We start from the raw sequence: 18,413 nt of genomic DNA on the forward strand, positions 1-18,413 counted from the left end.
CTCAGTAACTTTGGTGGCTTACCAAAGTCCAGCACCTTCCAGCAGCAAAGAGTAAGTATGAGGATGTGCTCTTCCAGCTGGACACAAAGCTGCTTCATGATTTCATCATTCATCAAAACCAGTACTGCACCATCTTCAAAGTGCAAGGATGACCTTTTACAATTCACTGYTCTGAAAAGCTCTCTTCATAAAATCAGTTTATACTACTTGAAACTGCCACTATAGCTCCTGAGTTACCTCCTGCCTATTTCTACAGGAACACATTCAAGGACACACAACCAACCTGTTAATTCAATGCAAAACCAGAAAACGGGTCAGATCTTGCACCACAGCAACCTTTCCAAGATTGCGGAAAGCTATGAAGGAAGCTTGCTCCCCAATGAATTTATTCCAAGGCCCTTGAATCATTCACCTTTTAACTCCACTATTTCCTTAAATCCCTAATAATATCTAAGCAAAAGACAGACCAATTTTATTGTTCACTGCAAGCAACCACTTTCTGACTAGCTGGCGGCATAGCAGAGCAGAAAAAGGAACAGCGGTTGTGATACCATTATGCTTTCCATCTAGGCATTAAATGGGGGTAAGGCCTCTCTCCTCTCTGTTTACACTAGAATTTCACACTGAAGAACTTAATGCTAAAGTCCTTGGGGCCATCTGTCAAAATCTGGTTCACCATATCAAACAATGCAAAAGTTTAATGGGTTTGGAGACMAGGAAATAAATGTATCCATTACTGACCTTCTTAGAAAATCAAACTAAATTATCTGTCCACAACCATAAAAACTGTGAGTGAAAAGCTGTCTGGTATGCAGCCATGATGCTGATTGGTAACAGTGACTGTACAGTCAAGAAACAGGTAGGAGAAGAGGGAGGATCGGATGTGGAAAGAGACCATAATCTCTCCTCCAGTAATGAAGAACATYTCCCTTTTTTGCAGGATCRCCAAATTATAAATATTTCCCCTTCACTAAAAACACTAACAAGAACTTTAAAAAAAATCTGTTGAAGAAAGAGTGCAACAAGAGTGCAACTATTCATGGCTATGTTGATACTGGGAGAAAATATTTGGAAAGGGGGAAATCGGTAAATAATACCGATTACACAAGTTACTTTTGTTACTGGCATGGTTAAGTACTTTTGAAGAACTTTAGGATGGCATTTAAGAAAATAGAGCAATAAAATCCAGGATTAACATATGCTACAGAATGCAAAAGAATCATGAAAAAATACCTAGACTTCAAAAGACACAATCAAGTAGATTCAAATTTTCTCAGCAGAATTTATTAGCAATCAACATTTCTTCAAAACCAAAGGAGTCCATACCTTCTTGTGTTACCCTCTTACTATTGTTGTGCTCCAGCCAACACTATCATTGAAGTTTCTTCCACTAAGATCACTTCTTCCATATCACCCAAATTCTAAAATACACAAACTTAACCAGACATGCACCCACTCAAATAAATTTTGAGAAGATGACAAAGACTCTTAGAAAATGTGATTTGACTAAACAACTACTGATATACATCCATACACAGATTTCATTGTGTCAAGGTAACCTATTGGACTATAAGCATAAAAAGGTAATTCAAGTGAAGTACCAAGTGAAAAAAGATGAAAAATTTAGTCAATTCATTACAATAGTAACTGATCTTTTCTTTGGAGGAAGAGAAAGGAAGAGATGTTTATCCTTGGCTTTTATTTTATTTTATATCAGGCACAAAGGGTTTCTTCCCACCAGTATTCTTTTCCTATACTATTCTAAACACATCCTGAAGTCCATTGGCTTTTTGAAGATTTCTTGCTTAGGTTATCTTCCTTCCCAATGGTATCACCAGAGAATGCATCATGCCTGCATTTCCTTTCATAGGAATTCATTCAGCAATGCTTTACTCACTTTCCTCCTCCTTCGTTTTCCTGCCCCAAAAATCCTTCCTGAATACACCCTCTCAGGCTGAAGATAGATTTCAGCTCAACCTCTTGGCTATGCTTCTGAGGTTTCACACATGTTGCCTAGGCAGACTGCGGCAGTTTTACCAAATGCAGATTCCTATGCAGATAAATAATATAATTATCTCCTCTTGCCCTGACAGAAGACTGATGGGAGAAGAAGACACATTCTGGGATATAATACACACATAAACAAAGTTTTGCCAAGTCGCAGTTCTCCTATGGAAAACTATGCACACAGAGCTTGCAACTTGATCTATTTCAGACTTGACGAAAGGGTTGGAAAYTGAAAAACATTCACTTTTAAAATAAATAAGATTTAGCAAGATTAAAATGAAGTATGTCATAATAACAAAAATATTAATTTTTACCTTAGGATTGGACATGATAACTGATACATAAATATTTCTCCACTCTAGCATGTAAATCTCCAGGAAAGATATACTAGATGAAACTGAATTCAACCAGGCTCAAGTTTCAAAATGCCCAATGTTATATGAAATGCCTACTTCTCTAAGTCATTGGACACAGCAGAACAATAGGTTCTGGTGGGGGGATGTATTTTCTGGTGTGAGTGCTCACAGCTGTCAGCAACATAAAGGGTAGTTGTTGTGGAGAAACACTATGGAAGCAATATCAAGACTTCACATTAYCCTGGCTTTTCACACCAAGTATTCCCTACTATGTTCACTATTCAATCTTAAAGCAAATCAAGCACTGTTCAGTTCTAATGCAAAGCCAAGACTTTTCTCAAACTTTCTATGGAGTAGTAAAACACAAGTGCTGGCTAATTACTCTCCTTCAAATAAGGAAATGTAAATGTATATGAATGAGAAATACGCATGTACAGTTTAAAAAAACCTTAATGGGATGGTTTTAAGAAGCCATTCAAATACTAGGAGGTCTAGGCGGCTTAAGGAAACTTACCTGACTGAGCTCACTTTGTAGCTGCAGGCCATGCTGCTCTTTTTCCTCCCTCTGTTGCTGGAGTTGTTTACATTCTGCCTTGAGATGCTGGTACTTTGTCTCTACTTCTGACAACTCTTCTTTGAGTTTCTGGCTTGCTTCACCCTTCTCACTTAGCTCTGTCTGTAATCTCTGTATAGAGGCTTCAGATGCAGACAGCTTTGCCTGAAGCTGTTGGCAGTCCAGGTCCTTCTGGTGAAAACTTGCCTGCACATTCTTCTTACTTACAGATACTTCATTGTGTTTTTCTTCTAGCTGGGTGTAGTCCCRTTCTTTCTTCAGCAGCTTCTCAGTCAGACTCTATGAAGAGAGTTGCACAGCAATTCAAGTACAATTCTGCTTGCAGCTGTTCAATGCATTATTCAAATTTCTTGCTAAGTGCTCTTGCTGAACAGCAAAGAACTTGTTCAGAAACATTATTAAAGAAAATATTAATCTATATCTTGTACTACACAGTTGATTCTAGAGCCCATACAGCAAACTTTCAACTGGAAATACTGTTTTTCATGTTCTCACATAAATTCACTCCCTCTTACTGACAACACCACACAAACTCTGTTTCTGTATCTTGAAAACWAGTTTGCTTTCCCTGAATGTTCAAATTAACTTTATTACAACTGCAATTGCTTGGGGAAAAGCTGAAAGGTTTTCCACCATAGCTATCTTCTGGGCTAAATGCCCTTAATGGTCTCTGCAAGGTAAGACAAGCCCCATAATTATAGTGCTTTAAAAATAAAGAAAAGACAGCTCCTGCTGGTCTCAGAGAAGTGATCTTATATACATACTCGTATGTATACATACTTATATACATCTGCTCTTCTCTCCTTAAAATATAAGAGCTTTCTTGCTTGAGATTGTACATGAGCTTAAAAAAYTTTGCAACAATGCACAGAACTATCTTCCCACATCACAACTGGATCATAAGTTAATGTTCATATCWAATACATTCTATTCTATATATCATACATCCTATCATGAATGAATGTCTTCTCCCTCCTCCCTGACAGTTTCTTCAAGGATGGCAAACTGTTCAAAGTGGAACCAATTTCTGCTTTCGGAAGCTAGTCTTACTTTTCCAATTCTAGGTCCAGATCCTCCAAGACCAAGATTCCTTAGCTAGCATATTATTCTTATGGATACCACCTTTCAAAGAGCTGCATAAAGAGATGGCTGTAAACTGCTTTAAGTCACTAAAACTGAARGAGGAAAAGGAGTTCACTGCCACTTCTTCCTATACCTCAAGTGGTGTTTGGCATGAACCTGACAAAGCAGAGAACTCTCTTTTAATGTGTGGTTATCTTATGCACCAATCTGTTTCACTCCACACTGTTAATGAAAAACCAATATATTCAGGAAAGGGCTCTATTCTGTATAGCAACACTTTTGCCAAAAGCTTGATTCACTGYTGCTGGTCTGTGGAAAATTACAGCATCACAAGTCTCACATTCTCAGTTCCACATTTGATTTAGTAAGGCTAACAAGGAGTCATCCTGCTAAAGGTAGTTTCATTTACCAAATTTTAATTGCACTTTCTTATATTCTTGGCAAATGTTTCTTTAATATTAAGTTACATTAAATTTACTCTATTTGGTCCCTGTCCTTTCCTATTTCCCAAGGCTGACAATGCTGCTGGTAATTACATCTATGTAATATCCAGCTCATACAACAGGTTATATAAACACAGTTCATACACAATGTTATGTGCAACATAAAGCAGCACACATCCTCCTTCTTTCCTTTCCTCCTTTACCTCCATTTTCACCCCCGCAATATATGATTTCTAAATGCAAATACAAAATGCAGCAAGCTCAAAGAGCTCTGAWAACAGCCCTCAAAGAACATAAGCTGAGCAGTTTCTGGAATTTATTTCCATTTTCTACCACTCATGATGCCAGTAAACAGCCTGAAAAACATGACAAAAKTACAATCTAAAAGGTAAGAAACTGGAAAAACAAGGCAGAAAGCTCTGAATATCTTTCAAATTATGATTTTTAGGCAAATGTATTATTTCAAGAGGTACTACTTTTAATGTGTGAGATGGCAATACTGCTTARTGTTAGGTAAGCATAAACTGCAGCAATTAGAAATTTGCAATCATACCAACACAAAGAATTTCAGTTGTAGCATATGATGATCATTAAAATATAGTGTTTGCTTACACATTATAATATTCCCCACGTTTAACACAATGGCAAAGGAATTCTCAACTTCTGCAAGAAGAAGCGAAGTTAATCTTCAGTGCTTCCAAGACAATGTGTAATGTGTTTCCATTTCAATGTCAAGCTTAGGAAATAATAGCATTCTCACCTGATTCTTCTGTTCTAGCTCTTTGACTGAACTTTGAAGTTTTTGCAGCTCCTGAACATACACAGCTACCTCCTGAGGTCCTTTGGCAAGTTCACCTCTTAACTGATTAATGACAGCCTGTAAAGACGAACAGAAAAATCCACATTTAAACAAAGCTTTGCATGAATAATCCAACAAAAGCAAGATGTCTGGTAGGAAAATAAAAAGCATATTCTATACAAATAAAAAGCCTAAAGAAAAGAATTACCCGTAAACTATCTGGTAAACCATCACTGAGCATAATTTCCCAGCTGAAATTCATTTATGTCCCATTTCAAAAGAGGAGAATTTGACTCAATCCAGTAGCAAATGCCAGGTTGAGCCCAAAACTGATARAATTCATAATCTCTCCAAGTCATTGCAGTATCATGGCCAAGATTTTGGCTGCTCTGGGAAGGAAAATGTGCTGAAAAAGGTGCTAGAAACAAGTCTGGCACTTGAAGCAAACTTGCTGTATGACTTTTGGACACATCAACCCTGCAGGTCAGCATAATCAGAGAAACAATACCACCCCATTAAACAGGATCAGTACAGAACAGAATATATCAATGGCTGCACAGTATTTGAATACAGTAATGGAAGAAAACAAGAAAAACACTGTAGGGCATGGCTGCCCTAAAACATGCTGTGTATTAATGCACTCATTTCAAATACACTACACAGTAGGGACCTTTATAAAGAGGTTTTCTTTCCTATTGTTCTCATAAGCAGAGATTTTAGCACAAATGCATAAATACTGAATTCAAGAGTGAACTAAAGCAGAACAGAACTAGTAGACAATAACCATGCAATTTACAATCTTCCTACAGAAAAAGGAGCACCAAAGAAACCATAAAACTCAGTACATGACTACATATAGTTATTAACTGATTTACTGTAATGCTGTGCTTTACAAAGCTRTTTCATAACAGAGCTGTTAGTTAAAACACATCCCAGGATCAGTCTTCGTCAGACAAACATTCCAGGATATTATCAGAAAACAGTATGGATATATCATACTGAGAGAATATAATGCATAAAATGTGCAAAAGCTTGCAAAGGACACTACTGCAGCTTTTCCATCTAGAATCATAATTTATACATATAAAGATCCATTTCTTGCTCCCAATTCAGCAAGACCATACTACATTGCTTTCTTAATGGGCAAACACATCCTGGGTAAATATTCAGTGCTGATATTTTCTTGCTGATCTGTCTGTATGAATAATAACCCTTTAAAAAACCAGGAATGCTTCTGTTTACCACCTCTTGAATTTGTCTTGATATGACAGAAATTTGCTATAACAACAAAATGCTTTCCAAAACATTTACCTCAAATTTAAGTGTCTCTATTAGAGAGCAGAAAAATAAAATGGATGGATGAAAAATGGAAAGAAGCAGTCACAAAAGCTGTAGTAGACACACTTCCTCAAATTTGCTTTATAAATATTCCTKTGTTTCTAATGCCTTTGCTTAGTGGGGAAAAAAACAAACAAAACAAACAAAAAATACCAGTTATGGCTTTATTAAATTTACCTACAATTTAGGCTACTAATCTTATTTATTTCTGTGGGCACTTGAGTTAACAATCTACCCTAGGTGATGTATTTCATGAAGATTTATCAGATATTGAAACAAACGCCAATAAGCAGAGATTCATAGTAATGCTTAGCTCCAAARCAATGCAGCTGTTCTCCTTACACATTTACTATGAAGGAGCCACTATAGCACAATATTGAAAAACTAAAGATTAAAGAAGCCACTCTGTATGAACATTCACCTGAGAGATGTAGATGCCAGTTTCAGCATCTGAAAAAAGGTAAAAATACCCAATAGATTTAGGTGACAATTGTAGATTATACTATTCTTCACATCTCTTTCCTGCAGTATTTGAAGATGCTCATATAGGGCTAATATGACTTTCGGTATTTTCACCCATACATTTACCTTATTTTAAAGATACTCATTTTGAAAACCARTATTAATTATGTATCCTCAACCAGCCTGTAAAAATAGCCAAGGATGGTGTAAGAACCACTTTAAACTTTCAGCCCTTCATGTGGTCTTGAAGAGCAAAGCTGAAATAAAACATGGCCAAACATTTATGTCCAGCACTGCAGCCAACCTGTCAATGAAGGACTTCMAGTTCTTATTTTCTTACGACTAACACTTATCACAATTATGTTTTCCTACAAAACCACAGCATATGCTGAGTTGGAAGGATCATCATGTCCAGCTCCTATCCCTGCACAAGACCATCCCCAAGAGTCATACCACGTGCCTGAGAGTGTTGCCCAAACACTTCTTGAACTCCATCAGGCTGGTGCTGTGACCACTCCCCTGGGGAGCCTGTTCCAGTGACCAACCACTCCTGGGGTGAAGAACCTTTCTCTAATATCCAAACCAAATCTCCTCTCTCACAACTTCAGGCAATCCCCTTGAGTCCTGTCACTGTCACCACAKAGAATAAATAGATCAGCATCTGCCCCTCCACTTCCCCTCATGAGGAAGTTGTAGCCTACAATGAGGTCTCCCATCAGTCTCCTCTTCTCCAGGCTGAACAGACCAAGAGACCTCAGCTTCTCCTCATACAGCTTCCCCTCAAGGCCGTTCATTGTGTTTGTTGCCTTTCTTTGGATGTTCTCCAATACTTTAACATCTTTGTTATATTATGGCACCCAAAACTGCCCCCAGCACTCGAGGTGAGGCTGCCCCAAGTCAGAGCAGAGCGGCACAATCCCCTCCCTTGCCCGGCTGGCGATGCTGTGCCTGATGTACCCCAGGACAGGGTTGCCCACCTGGCTGCCAGGGCGCAATGACTCAGGTTCAACTTGCCATCCACCAGGAGCCCCAGCTCCCTTCCCAYAGCAGTGCTTTCCAGCATCTCATTCCCCAGTCTGTACATCCAGGGTTGCCCTGTTCCAGGTGCATAACCCAGCACTCTCCCTTGTTGAACTTCATACATTTGGTGATTGACCAGCCTTCTAATTTGTCAAGGTCTCTCTGCAGGGCCGCCCTGCCTTTGAAGGAGTCAACAGCTCYTCCCGGTTTTGTGTCATCTTYAAATTTGTTTAGTACCCCTTCAAGTCCTGTGTCCAAGTAGTTTCTGAAGATGTTGAAGAGCACAGGGCCCTGTGGAACCCCACTAGTGACACACTGCCAGTTTGATGTCACCCATTCRCTATAACCCTTTGTGCCTGACCCATGAGCCAACTGTTCACCCATTGCATGGGTGTGTGCTGGACATTTTAAGAAAAGTAGAGAAGTTTTCACTACAACTTTGAGTAACTTTTATTTTTTTTAAGAAATCTAACCTGTCATTTCACATTTATTTTAAACACRTTTTGGGCTATTGTCACTGTACATTGAAATTAAACAGACAGCAACTCTTCTGAGGAGAACCAGACTGACACTGTTTAATAYGTTATGCCACACAGCAACTTGGGCTTCTCTGGTTCAGCCGGCATTCTGATAATATAACATGAGTGTGATACTATTATAATCACTGCAATGTAGTTTATAATCCTTCCATACATCTAAGGCTTCTTACAGAAACATCATTACAGCAAGGAGCATCAGGCAGCCTTCTCCAAAATCTACCATTACACTTCCACAAAGACTGAAAAAGCTTTCTTCACTTGTCTTTTTTGAAACTAAATTACCGTTATATATCAACTTGACATGGCCACATAACTACATTATATTCACAACACCAATTGTGATATTTCTTTTTTACATCTGATATCTGATATAGAGGTACCACATCCATAATTCTAGCTTGAAAACAATGGTAGATTCATGTTTAGAACAATACTATAGTAGTGTATAACTCCTGRAGCTAAATATATCTGTTGGGGGCAAAACAGAAAGGAAAACCCTAAGGAGTCTGGAGCAATACCTGGTAGCATTTCTCTAAGGCTTTACAGTGTAAATGAACTCATAAGGAACTTAAAATGTCAGTTCTGAAATCTATGGCATATGRAACCCCAAAATAAACTGGATCAGAAATTCTTCACATCCACAAATCTCAGCAGGACAAAATATACTAGGGGTTCTACAGAAACCCTAGGCATTCCCTCATGTAAGCTAGGGAATTTTGCAAGGACCACACTTCATAAGGGTCCACAGCTCTGTGCTGTCAAGTTTTGCTGGCATTGCTGCATTGGTGGGGGACAACAGAAGAACCAGGGGGCAAAATTAAAAGGTCTCAAACATACCTGACAGTCTTATTGAAGATTTTTACTTTGTCAAGTCATCTATTAGCAATATATTAACCAACCCACCAGTGAGCGCAACACCYAGCAAGAGAGTTGTCCTGCAGTATGGATTTGGCAACTCCTCAGCATAATAAATTGTATGTTAGACAAAAGTCTTTTTGGTGATACTGTATTTTTATCAGGATTTCTTGCCATTATATCTGTCAGGGATTTCTCTTACTATCACAGTAAATATCAAACAGGCTTTAGCCTGCAGCAGTTTGAGGAGTAAAGTTCCCTCTTAAAGATCATCATCTGAGCTGATGCATTTCTTTTTTTCTATTTTGTATGGAACTGGAAGTGGTAACTGGCAGCAGAGCAAAGGAACCAAACTTTCGGAGAAGTGACAAGATTAATTAAGAAAGACTTTTTCATTATGATTAATTAATATTTTCCAKTTTCCTATGATAATCACAGCAAAGTTAGAACACACATCTTTAGGTATTATTATTACCTCAGAGTTAGCCTGTTCTGCCTGCAAGTGCTTGCATTCATCTTTCAGCTTTTCAGATTCTTTTTCACGTTCCAGAGTCATTTTATCCATCAGTGTCTGAACTTGGACCAGCTCCTTTTTCAGRACAGCCACATCTTCCACACCAGGCCTTTGTAGCTGAAAAGTTGTGAGCAGTTAGCACCATCACACTGGCAGATGTGTCAATGTCATTTCTAAAAATCTATTGAATCATCACTTTACAGACAAGTGACATGCAGTACTATAGCTAGGCTAAAAAAAAAAAAGAAAAGAGAGATAAAGAAAACCACCTAAAAACACAAAACTACAGAGAAGTACTTAYCATTCCCAAAGAAAAGAGGATTTAAGGGCTAGATTTTAGTTTTTGTCTGCTAAACTTTGAACTTGTTGATTGATTTCAACCARATCTGACAAAAAAAAATTGCCTCAAAGACTGGATTTCTGTAATTTTTATGTATGTAGATGGCTACATATAGGATACTGCCCCTGTCTTCAAGACTTAATTCAGAAAGTCACCACAGACAAAACTAAAGGACAACTRAAGGCCATGTCTTGAAGACACAATCAGATATGGCTCATACCAAACCCACAGATAAAATCTTGTGGTAATTGCATCTCAAGCACCATAACATCCCTCAACATGAAACACTATGGAGGGAAAGGAGATGGATGGCAGCCAGGAGTACTAAAGAAAGCAGAGAAAAGGGGTGCTGRCATCTTTAGACGACAAAACTAACAGAAAAAAAAAAGGAAAAGGGAAAACAAGAAACAACTGAACAGGGAGGAGTGGATAGGTCCAGCATCTGGGCAAGGCCAGCAGACCCTTGAGGGCAGTCAGCTACATGGAAGAAAGGGCATAAACAAGTTCTACTTTCCTCCAGAGTCTAAGCAGTAGCTGAGTGGKAGAAATTAGGAAGTTTCTTGCACTACTGCTTTAGAAGTGGCTCAGCTTGCTGAGTCACTGAGATTGTTCCCTGGAGCCATAGCTGTACATAAAAGTCATGATGAGCCAAAATCCTGGAATACAGACACATTGTATTATCAGCCAAGCACAAGAGGGACAAGACTAACACAGGCATGATGATGCCAGCTGCCAGTTTTTCAGCCACCCTACCACAAATCACCTCTCTGACTACTTCTTAAAAATGCAGCGGTCCAAAGACAGTCAGAGCATAACACCTCATGGAAAAAAGATAGCTGTAGAAGTCAGCAACAGCATGCTCCAAGTACAGGTCTGTACAGCACATCTATATGTGTAATAAACTGCAGAAATGCAGGGTAGAGCATTGAACAAGCAGACTATAACATAATGTAGGGTGAATTTTAATATATGTCATAAAAACATACATTTTCACTGGAAAAACACTGAAAATGCATATCAGAAACAAAGGTACTCTGAACTTTTTCAGCCCACAAGCGGACATCTTTAAGTTCAACAGTTTGAATACTTTAAAACTGTGTTTGCAAGCATTTAAGTAAACCCCTCCTTTGACTTGAAAATAACAGAAAAATTAATGTGATGTGAATACCAGCTCCGTCTTTAAGTCTTCTACTGTATTTCTCTCTTTTTGCAGTTCTTGTCTCAGGTTCGTCACTTTCTGTTCTGCACCTTCCCGAAGGCTGATTTCTTCATCATACTTTGATTTAAGATCTAAAAAAAAAATAAGTTGAATACATTATCCTTTTCACAAATTGCAAAAGTAAAGAATCAGATCTCATGTTAAAACACTTACCCACAATTTCAGTGGCCAGTTGTGCTGCTTTTTGTTCAAATAAGTCTTTCATTTGCTTAATGTTAAAATTTTCTACTTGGATCTCTTCTAGTTGCCGTTCTAATGATTCTATTTCCATAAAAAGAACAGTATTATTTTCTAGAACTAGGACAATACAGTTCCTCATGCCCATAACTAACCACAAGAGGTGAATATGTAATCCAAAACCCTTAATATCCAATCATCTTAGCAAAGTGAACAGCTTTACTGAAGATAAATATCTACAAGCATGTCACTGTCACTAGCTGARTACTCTGCGGGATTAAATACATATTGGTTTTCACTGGTCACAAATAGTCTTTCAGATCACTGCAACATGCTTTTGAATTGCAACCCTTGAACTGTAATTAAAAGCTTTAATCAATATCAGTTTATGTACAAATACGGAATATTTTATTCTATGAGTTCCTCATGGAGAAAATTAGAGCAAAAATTACTGGTCTGCAAAAAAAAAAGGCTTTTTTTTTTTTTTGCTAGCGATAAGCATCGAAAAACACCAAATAAAACCATCACTGAAAAATGCTTTCGTTTACATACTAGTGCTATAATATATATCCAACTGCTTGAATATATGAAATAAAAAGGCATTCAAAATGTCTCATGAGAACTGCTTTTACATTCAGGAGAAYTACTGTTTTATTTCTAAAAATTTCAAACCCTGGGCCCCTGCAACACGTTCACAGACTACTGCTTAAGATAAATAGCTCTTAATAGCACTTACAATTAACTTTTTTTTCCCAGCAATTATAACATTCCAGCTTTCTGTGTCTTTAATTTACCAAAAGTACTGATTTACCTAAAAGCTACACCAWAGTAAATTCCAAAACACTGCAGAAGTTAATATAATAAAATGTTAGCCACCTGTAGATGTAGCTGTTGTCAATCCATCAGACTTAGAATCCTTAAGAAAACAGAATAAATGCACCATTAGACAGTAGGAATAAAAACTACTACTTCCAAAGTTCATCCATTTTTTGGAAAAGACAGGCAAATAAAGACTTTTGTGCTCAAATACTGCACAGCAGTACTAAAACACCTGAATTCAAACAGTTATATCTGGAAGACTGGAAAAGGCCAAGATGACTTTTCATTTCCTATATCATTACACTATTAAGGTTTCCACTTGTAAGACTCCAGTAAGAATCCACTCTCCCTCCCTTTCCCCAATGTAGCAATCTGTCCTAARAACAGAGGTTACAAACATCAAGAAGTATACCCTGAGAAGGCGTTCTGTCAGAAAGCAATTTCTGAGGTTTGTAACTATTCTGCATCTAAATAGCTCATAGTAATCAAAAAAAGCAAGAGCCTCCTTTAGGGAACAACACACCACAATTTATCTTGCCCTGTTTTTTTTAACTCATCTGTACCTATGAAATCCCACTGCTGTTTTGCAAAAGCTCTTACAAGAAAGATTCCATTGCCTATCCTCATGAAAGAGGAAACATCACATTGAATTTATTTTCTTTAATAAACTGAGTTCTGAATAGGCCCAGCCTTTCCCAGAAAGACCWCTCCCAGAAGGAAAGGTCTGAACTGAACTTGTAGCAAGCAGTATGGAAGAATCATTATCTATTCTGACTTTGTTCTATACATTTATATATACAGTTACATTGTGGAGAGATAACTAGCTTTGTTTCAAAGAACATGTCAATATTTAAATTACAGAACTAACTAAATCAGGCCACGTGCCTTACAAAAAAGGTTTTAATCTTCAATGTCAATGCTGACGATAAACCTGCTTCAAGTATTTTAAAGGAATTACTTGCTGCCGCTGCCCCTGCAATTTCTCTAGTTCTTTCTTCAGCTCTTCTGAATACCATCTCTCCTCCTGAGGGGAAAARGGATAACAAAAAAAAAGGAAATAGGGAAAGAGTGCTATAAATTTAGTTGCTTAACACAGTGCAACACTTCAATTTGAAACAAAGAACCAAGTGCAAGTAAAATGTATTTCCAACCTTCAGTGAAGCTTGCAAGTCTTGGACTTCTTGTCGGAGTAGTGATACTTCATCTCTGAATAAATATATCCACAGAGTGGAGAAAATTAATACATAGTGGTTACATTTTGCCAATTACATACAGGTTGTAACGTGTGTTAAGTAACTGTATTGATAGTCATGTACTACATAAACATAAGTTACACAATTATAAATAGCTATTTTTAGAGTTTTTTGAAACTTGGAACAAACAAGATTAATATCACTTYGCACATCACTTTAAAAATGCTAAACATATTAAATGGATAAGTAAAGAAATAGACATGAAAAAAAGTATCATGCATTCATCAGCTCAAATGAGTTCAGAATGACAAAACTATGAATTGGAACATTTAATTGTTCTGCATGCCTTTTTATAAAAAGGATAGCTTTATTCTCCTTCACTTCCAATATCATTTGGAGGAACACTGCTGAGTGACAGCATGCTATCTTTCTCCTGAAACATGCAATTACATAATTTTTCATCCACACAGCAACTTGGTATGCCCCATAGACATACTCACTTAATGGTCTAAATATTTAAAGCCTTAGAATTTTACATTCTCAAATTTCAKGCTCAAGCCTCCAGCCACGCAAGAACATAAGATCCCAGGCTATAACTGTTACTAATTGATTCATATAGCACCCTGCAAAATCACAGGTCTCCGTACAGAGTTACACAACTATCCACACAAGGATAGTGTTGCATTACTGTGATACAGCCACTCCAAGAATAGAAGACTCATCAAAATAATGCAAAAATACTCTTTCTTATTGTTTGTACAGTGGCAACACTGAGGAGTACACAGAATATACATGTGGGGGTACCACTGCCAACAAATTTTCTCCACTTTATACCATACAATTTTATTGCTATTGGGGTGCACTATCCCCTCCTCTGCAGATATTCCTTTAAATTACCTCAAGAAAAAAAAAAACAAAAAAAAACACCAAAGCAAGCTATTCTTTTGCTAAACTAATGAGGAATAGTTTCAATCTACATTAGTATATTAACCGTTGGTCTGGGGCATTAAGCAGCAAGTGAAACGTGCACTTAAACCAGTGAGCAAGAACTCCAAGATGAACCAATTTCAATGACAAAACAAACCTGGGATACTGGGAGATTTACTTTTTCAAGAGGGAAATTTTGTTATGTATACATTATTCTGCCTGTGTAATACATTCACTGGAGGTTTGTAAACACAACTTTATTGAGGCACGTGAAGCTGTATTCCAAAACTTGTCCATTGGCTGTGGGTGGAGAAGAGGGAGCCGCTTACTCACCAGTATGAGTAGGGAAATGAGCTAATATTCAGATCTAAGATTATAAACAAAATTTCAGGCAGGTGAAACAGTTAACTGTACTGAAGTTGGGCTGGACATATACCAGACCTCCACTACTAAAATATTAAAGATGCTGTGGTCTTCACAATAGATTGAAGGGCTTGATTTAAATAATGCTAGTTTGTAGCAGAGGGGAAAGGGAGAGGAGGAAAAGGAAAAGAGTTTGTAATGTAAGAACCCTTCTATAGTAGTTGCCTTGATAGCCCCAACAAAATTTTGCTTGACAGTTTTTTAAGATCAAACCTAAACTCAGTTTAACTGACTAGTGGAAAATGAGTGGGGGAGAATTAGTGCAAAGGATCACTACAGATATGGCAATTTCACTTTTCTTCCCATCATCCAAATCCTCACTAGATCTCCTTTTCTGCTAGGGCTGTGACAAGTCCTTCTTCCTCTCAGCACATGTGAGCCTACCATCTGGAAAATCCTTAGTGCTTTTTTTTTATGGTCCACTCTGTTTCCCACTTGTAAAGTCAGTGCCACACACTGAGTAGTGATGGCCTTGCTGAATCGCACTGGGGGGAGCTGCATGATTTAATCTTGGAACTAATTCACGGTAGTTTATTGGGGAGCGTGAAGAAGAGGACACTGTGTAATTTATAGTACCTAACTCTTCCTATTGACTAAATACGGAATTTCACCTCTCAATCTTGGTCCTAAGAACTGCACATAAGCTTCACACGTGGAGCAAGTGGAGTGGCTCCCTGTTGCAGGCTGCAATATTTCTTCAATATGGAATTCCAAGTCTTGGAAACACATATTTACATTGAATGAGTTTTCTCAAGCAAGCATGCAAATGAGAAGCATTAAAGAATGCCACAATAATAGGAAAATATAGCTCATGAGTTACACAATAGCTCTCACCAAACTCTCTTCATTCCATCAAAACTCCCTGCCTTGTTCACTTTTTCAATTATGTGAGCAAAAACAAAACCACTTGTCCTTATAATGTTGTGAGCCAGGGAAAAATAAACATTTATTTCACCAGCCAACATCTGGTTGACACTGGAAACTTGCAGGCATGAAAACAAGCATTTAATGAATTATATAAACAATATATTTATGACCAATAATTCCTCCAATGAATGCTATTATCCTACCAAAGTATCACCTCTGGTCTAAGCTGTATTACTCTAAAAAGGCTTAAATCAGGCAAAGAAGTATTCCTTATTGAATAAATGTGCTCATCAGAGGCCCAATATGATTTCGCTAGTACCCAATCACTTTATCCTGTATAAAGCCCTAATTTTTACTTCTTTTTTTTTGCAGCAGCTGAGAGAGAAGGCAGCTATCAACAAGGAAGGAGTCATCCAAGACCTCTACTAATGCTGGCTCCTATTGGCTTGCCAGCTTTGCACAATACTAGGGAGATACGGATCTGCATTTGGATAACAACTGAAATGTGTTATCTTCCACACTTTTATCTCACCAAAGAGCCACCCTTCTCTTTAGTTAGTTACATAAACACATGTATTTCTTTCAAAGTAATTATTTGTCATTTTGGGTCACATTTCTCCTTATGACAAAACATTTGAACTGCTCACTTCTCAACATCAGCAGAAGCCACAGGGCCATGTGCTATGTACCTCTCTGCTGCTCACTCTGACCCTCTTGTGTACAAAGCAAGGGAGTCTGGGGGAGCATGACAAAACAGCACCATGGACTGTTTTTACAACAGTGCAAAACAAGCACTGAACAGAAAAAGAACTAGCAGGAAGCAAAAGAAAATCTATATACATTTTACACCAAAAAAAAAACCTTCCCAAAGCAACACAGACTACTCAGTTAAAAATTTGTAGGGAAAGCTTCACATAATCAGATCCTGCTACAGCTGCTCTCAAAAACAAAACAACCTGATATGCTTCCTAGGGATTACATAACAATACAGTTTTGACCAAAAAAATTAAATAAACTAGTTAAGATTTCTGAAGATCAGCATGGAGATTTTGAAACACAGAAGGATTATTACTGGCATAGACATAAACTTCTCCGATTTGTAAATAACTAGGTAATAAGGGAAGCCATTTAGGCAACTACTGATACTGTAATGACTCAGTAAGTATCCTAATTAACCAGGGACAAAATCGGGTTTCTCATCTATCTTTAGGGCTGTCCTCACCACTCTCAAATGATGATATTCTCAGCTCTGTGTTGGAAATTACAAGGAACCTGTATTTCTTCTGCCACACTTCTGAAAATCATTCTGGTCTATAATTCGGCATTGTCACTTGAACCAGAAACAGTTGACTTAATATCATCAASACATGTATCTGATTTCCATTTACTGACACATCAGTATCAGTTGTAAGTTTCAAGCTCCCTTTTAATTCTGATTGGAAATGGGGCATCAACATTAAAATACTTGACTACATAAATTCAAATTCATAAAAGCTACAGTGTAACTAGAAGCAGCTCAACACTGGCACAAAAGCACATGCACAAATGAGTACTGTTTCACCTTTCTGGTGACAGATGACCTTCCCCTCTGTGAGTTGAATCAATGCCAGAATTATGCACTGCTTCATAGTGCTTGAACAGCTCCTCTGCTGATCCATGAGACTTCATACAGAGAGGACAAATAAAGCCCTATTACAAAAAGGAAAAACAAACAAACAGAAAAATAATATGAGACACACTTTTTAATCTTGTTTTTATATATAACTGCAGATTTTGTTTGCACATTTAAGAAGTAGTAAATGCACTTTTGAAGATTCATACTAATTATTTCATGTTCTGATTACAGTTTTTGCAATTAAAAAGTTAGAAAATGCTGACAATAGTCATATTCCATTATTCAGTGAGGTTTTTTCCCCAACAGCATTACACACTAGCAACAAAATTTTATTAGCAAAATAAAAAGGACTACTCTGCTATTTCTTCTCCCCCAATAAAACAATTTTTCATACAACTTTTCATAAAATCACATTCTTAATCCAAACAGAAGGGAGCATCTGGAGTCTGGTCTTTAAAAAGGAGATATAAAGACATACTCTAAAGCACAATTATTCATAAACTGATTACCTCCATATTGAAACTACTGATTTCAATATGGGCCAGACAACTAAGAATCACTTTACCTTTCATTTAATTAATTGGTAAATGTCATTCAGATAAATACTACATCAAGAAAATCCGATTCCTACAGCCTTAGGAATCAGAAATCATCCATTTTCTTTCCAGCATATATGCTACAATCTTACGGAGTAGAAATTTAGCAGATCAATTTGTTCTACCCATTAGCCCACAAATGAAAAGCGTAAGCATTATGTAGCTTTCAGGTACCCCTAAACATTTGTGGAGTGTCCATGCTGCCACTTGTCAGAAGTACCATCCACCTTATTTTTCACAATTTATT

General features: G+C 37.5%; 1 protein-coding gene across 1 annotated transcript in view; it reads right to left on the bottom strand.

Annotated features, from left to right (window-relative positions):
• Positions 1 to 17,640, bottom strand: part of LOC130581040 (early endosome antigen 1-like) — a 41,506-nt gene extending 23,866 nt beyond the window's left edge. Inside the window, exons 1-9 of the mRNA XM_057378919.1 lie at positions 17,517 to 17,640; positions 13,697 to 13,751; positions 13,504 to 13,569; positions 12,603 to 12,642; positions 11,703 to 11,810; positions 11,499 to 11,620; positions 9,952 to 10,107; positions 5,224 to 5,340; positions 2,878 to 3,216 (exon numbers count right to left, since the gene is read on the bottom strand). Of these exons, the coding sequence (XP_057234902.1) occupies positions 2,878 to 3,216; positions 5,224 to 5,340; positions 9,952 to 10,107; positions 11,499 to 11,620; positions 11,703 to 11,810; positions 12,603 to 12,642; positions 13,504 to 13,569; positions 13,697 to 13,751; positions 17,517 to 17,623 (1,110 nt within the window). The 5' untranslated portion in view covers positions 17,624 to 17,640. The remainder of the gene's footprint in view (positions 1 to 2,877; positions 3,217 to 5,223; positions 5,341 to 9,951; positions 10,108 to 11,498; positions 11,621 to 11,702; positions 11,811 to 12,602; positions 12,643 to 13,503; positions 13,570 to 13,696; positions 13,752 to 17,516) is intronic.
• Positions 17,641 to 18,413: the final 773 nt, after the last annotated feature.

Source organism: Malurus melanocephalus, unplaced genomic scaffold (genome assembly GCF_030028575.1).
Source record: "Malurus melanocephalus ecotype Western Australia unplaced genomic scaffold, MMel_1.1 scaffold_380, whole genome shotgun sequence".
NCBI classification, from domain to species: Eukaryota; Metazoa; Chordata; class Aves; order Passeriformes; family Maluridae; genus Malurus; species Malurus melanocephalus.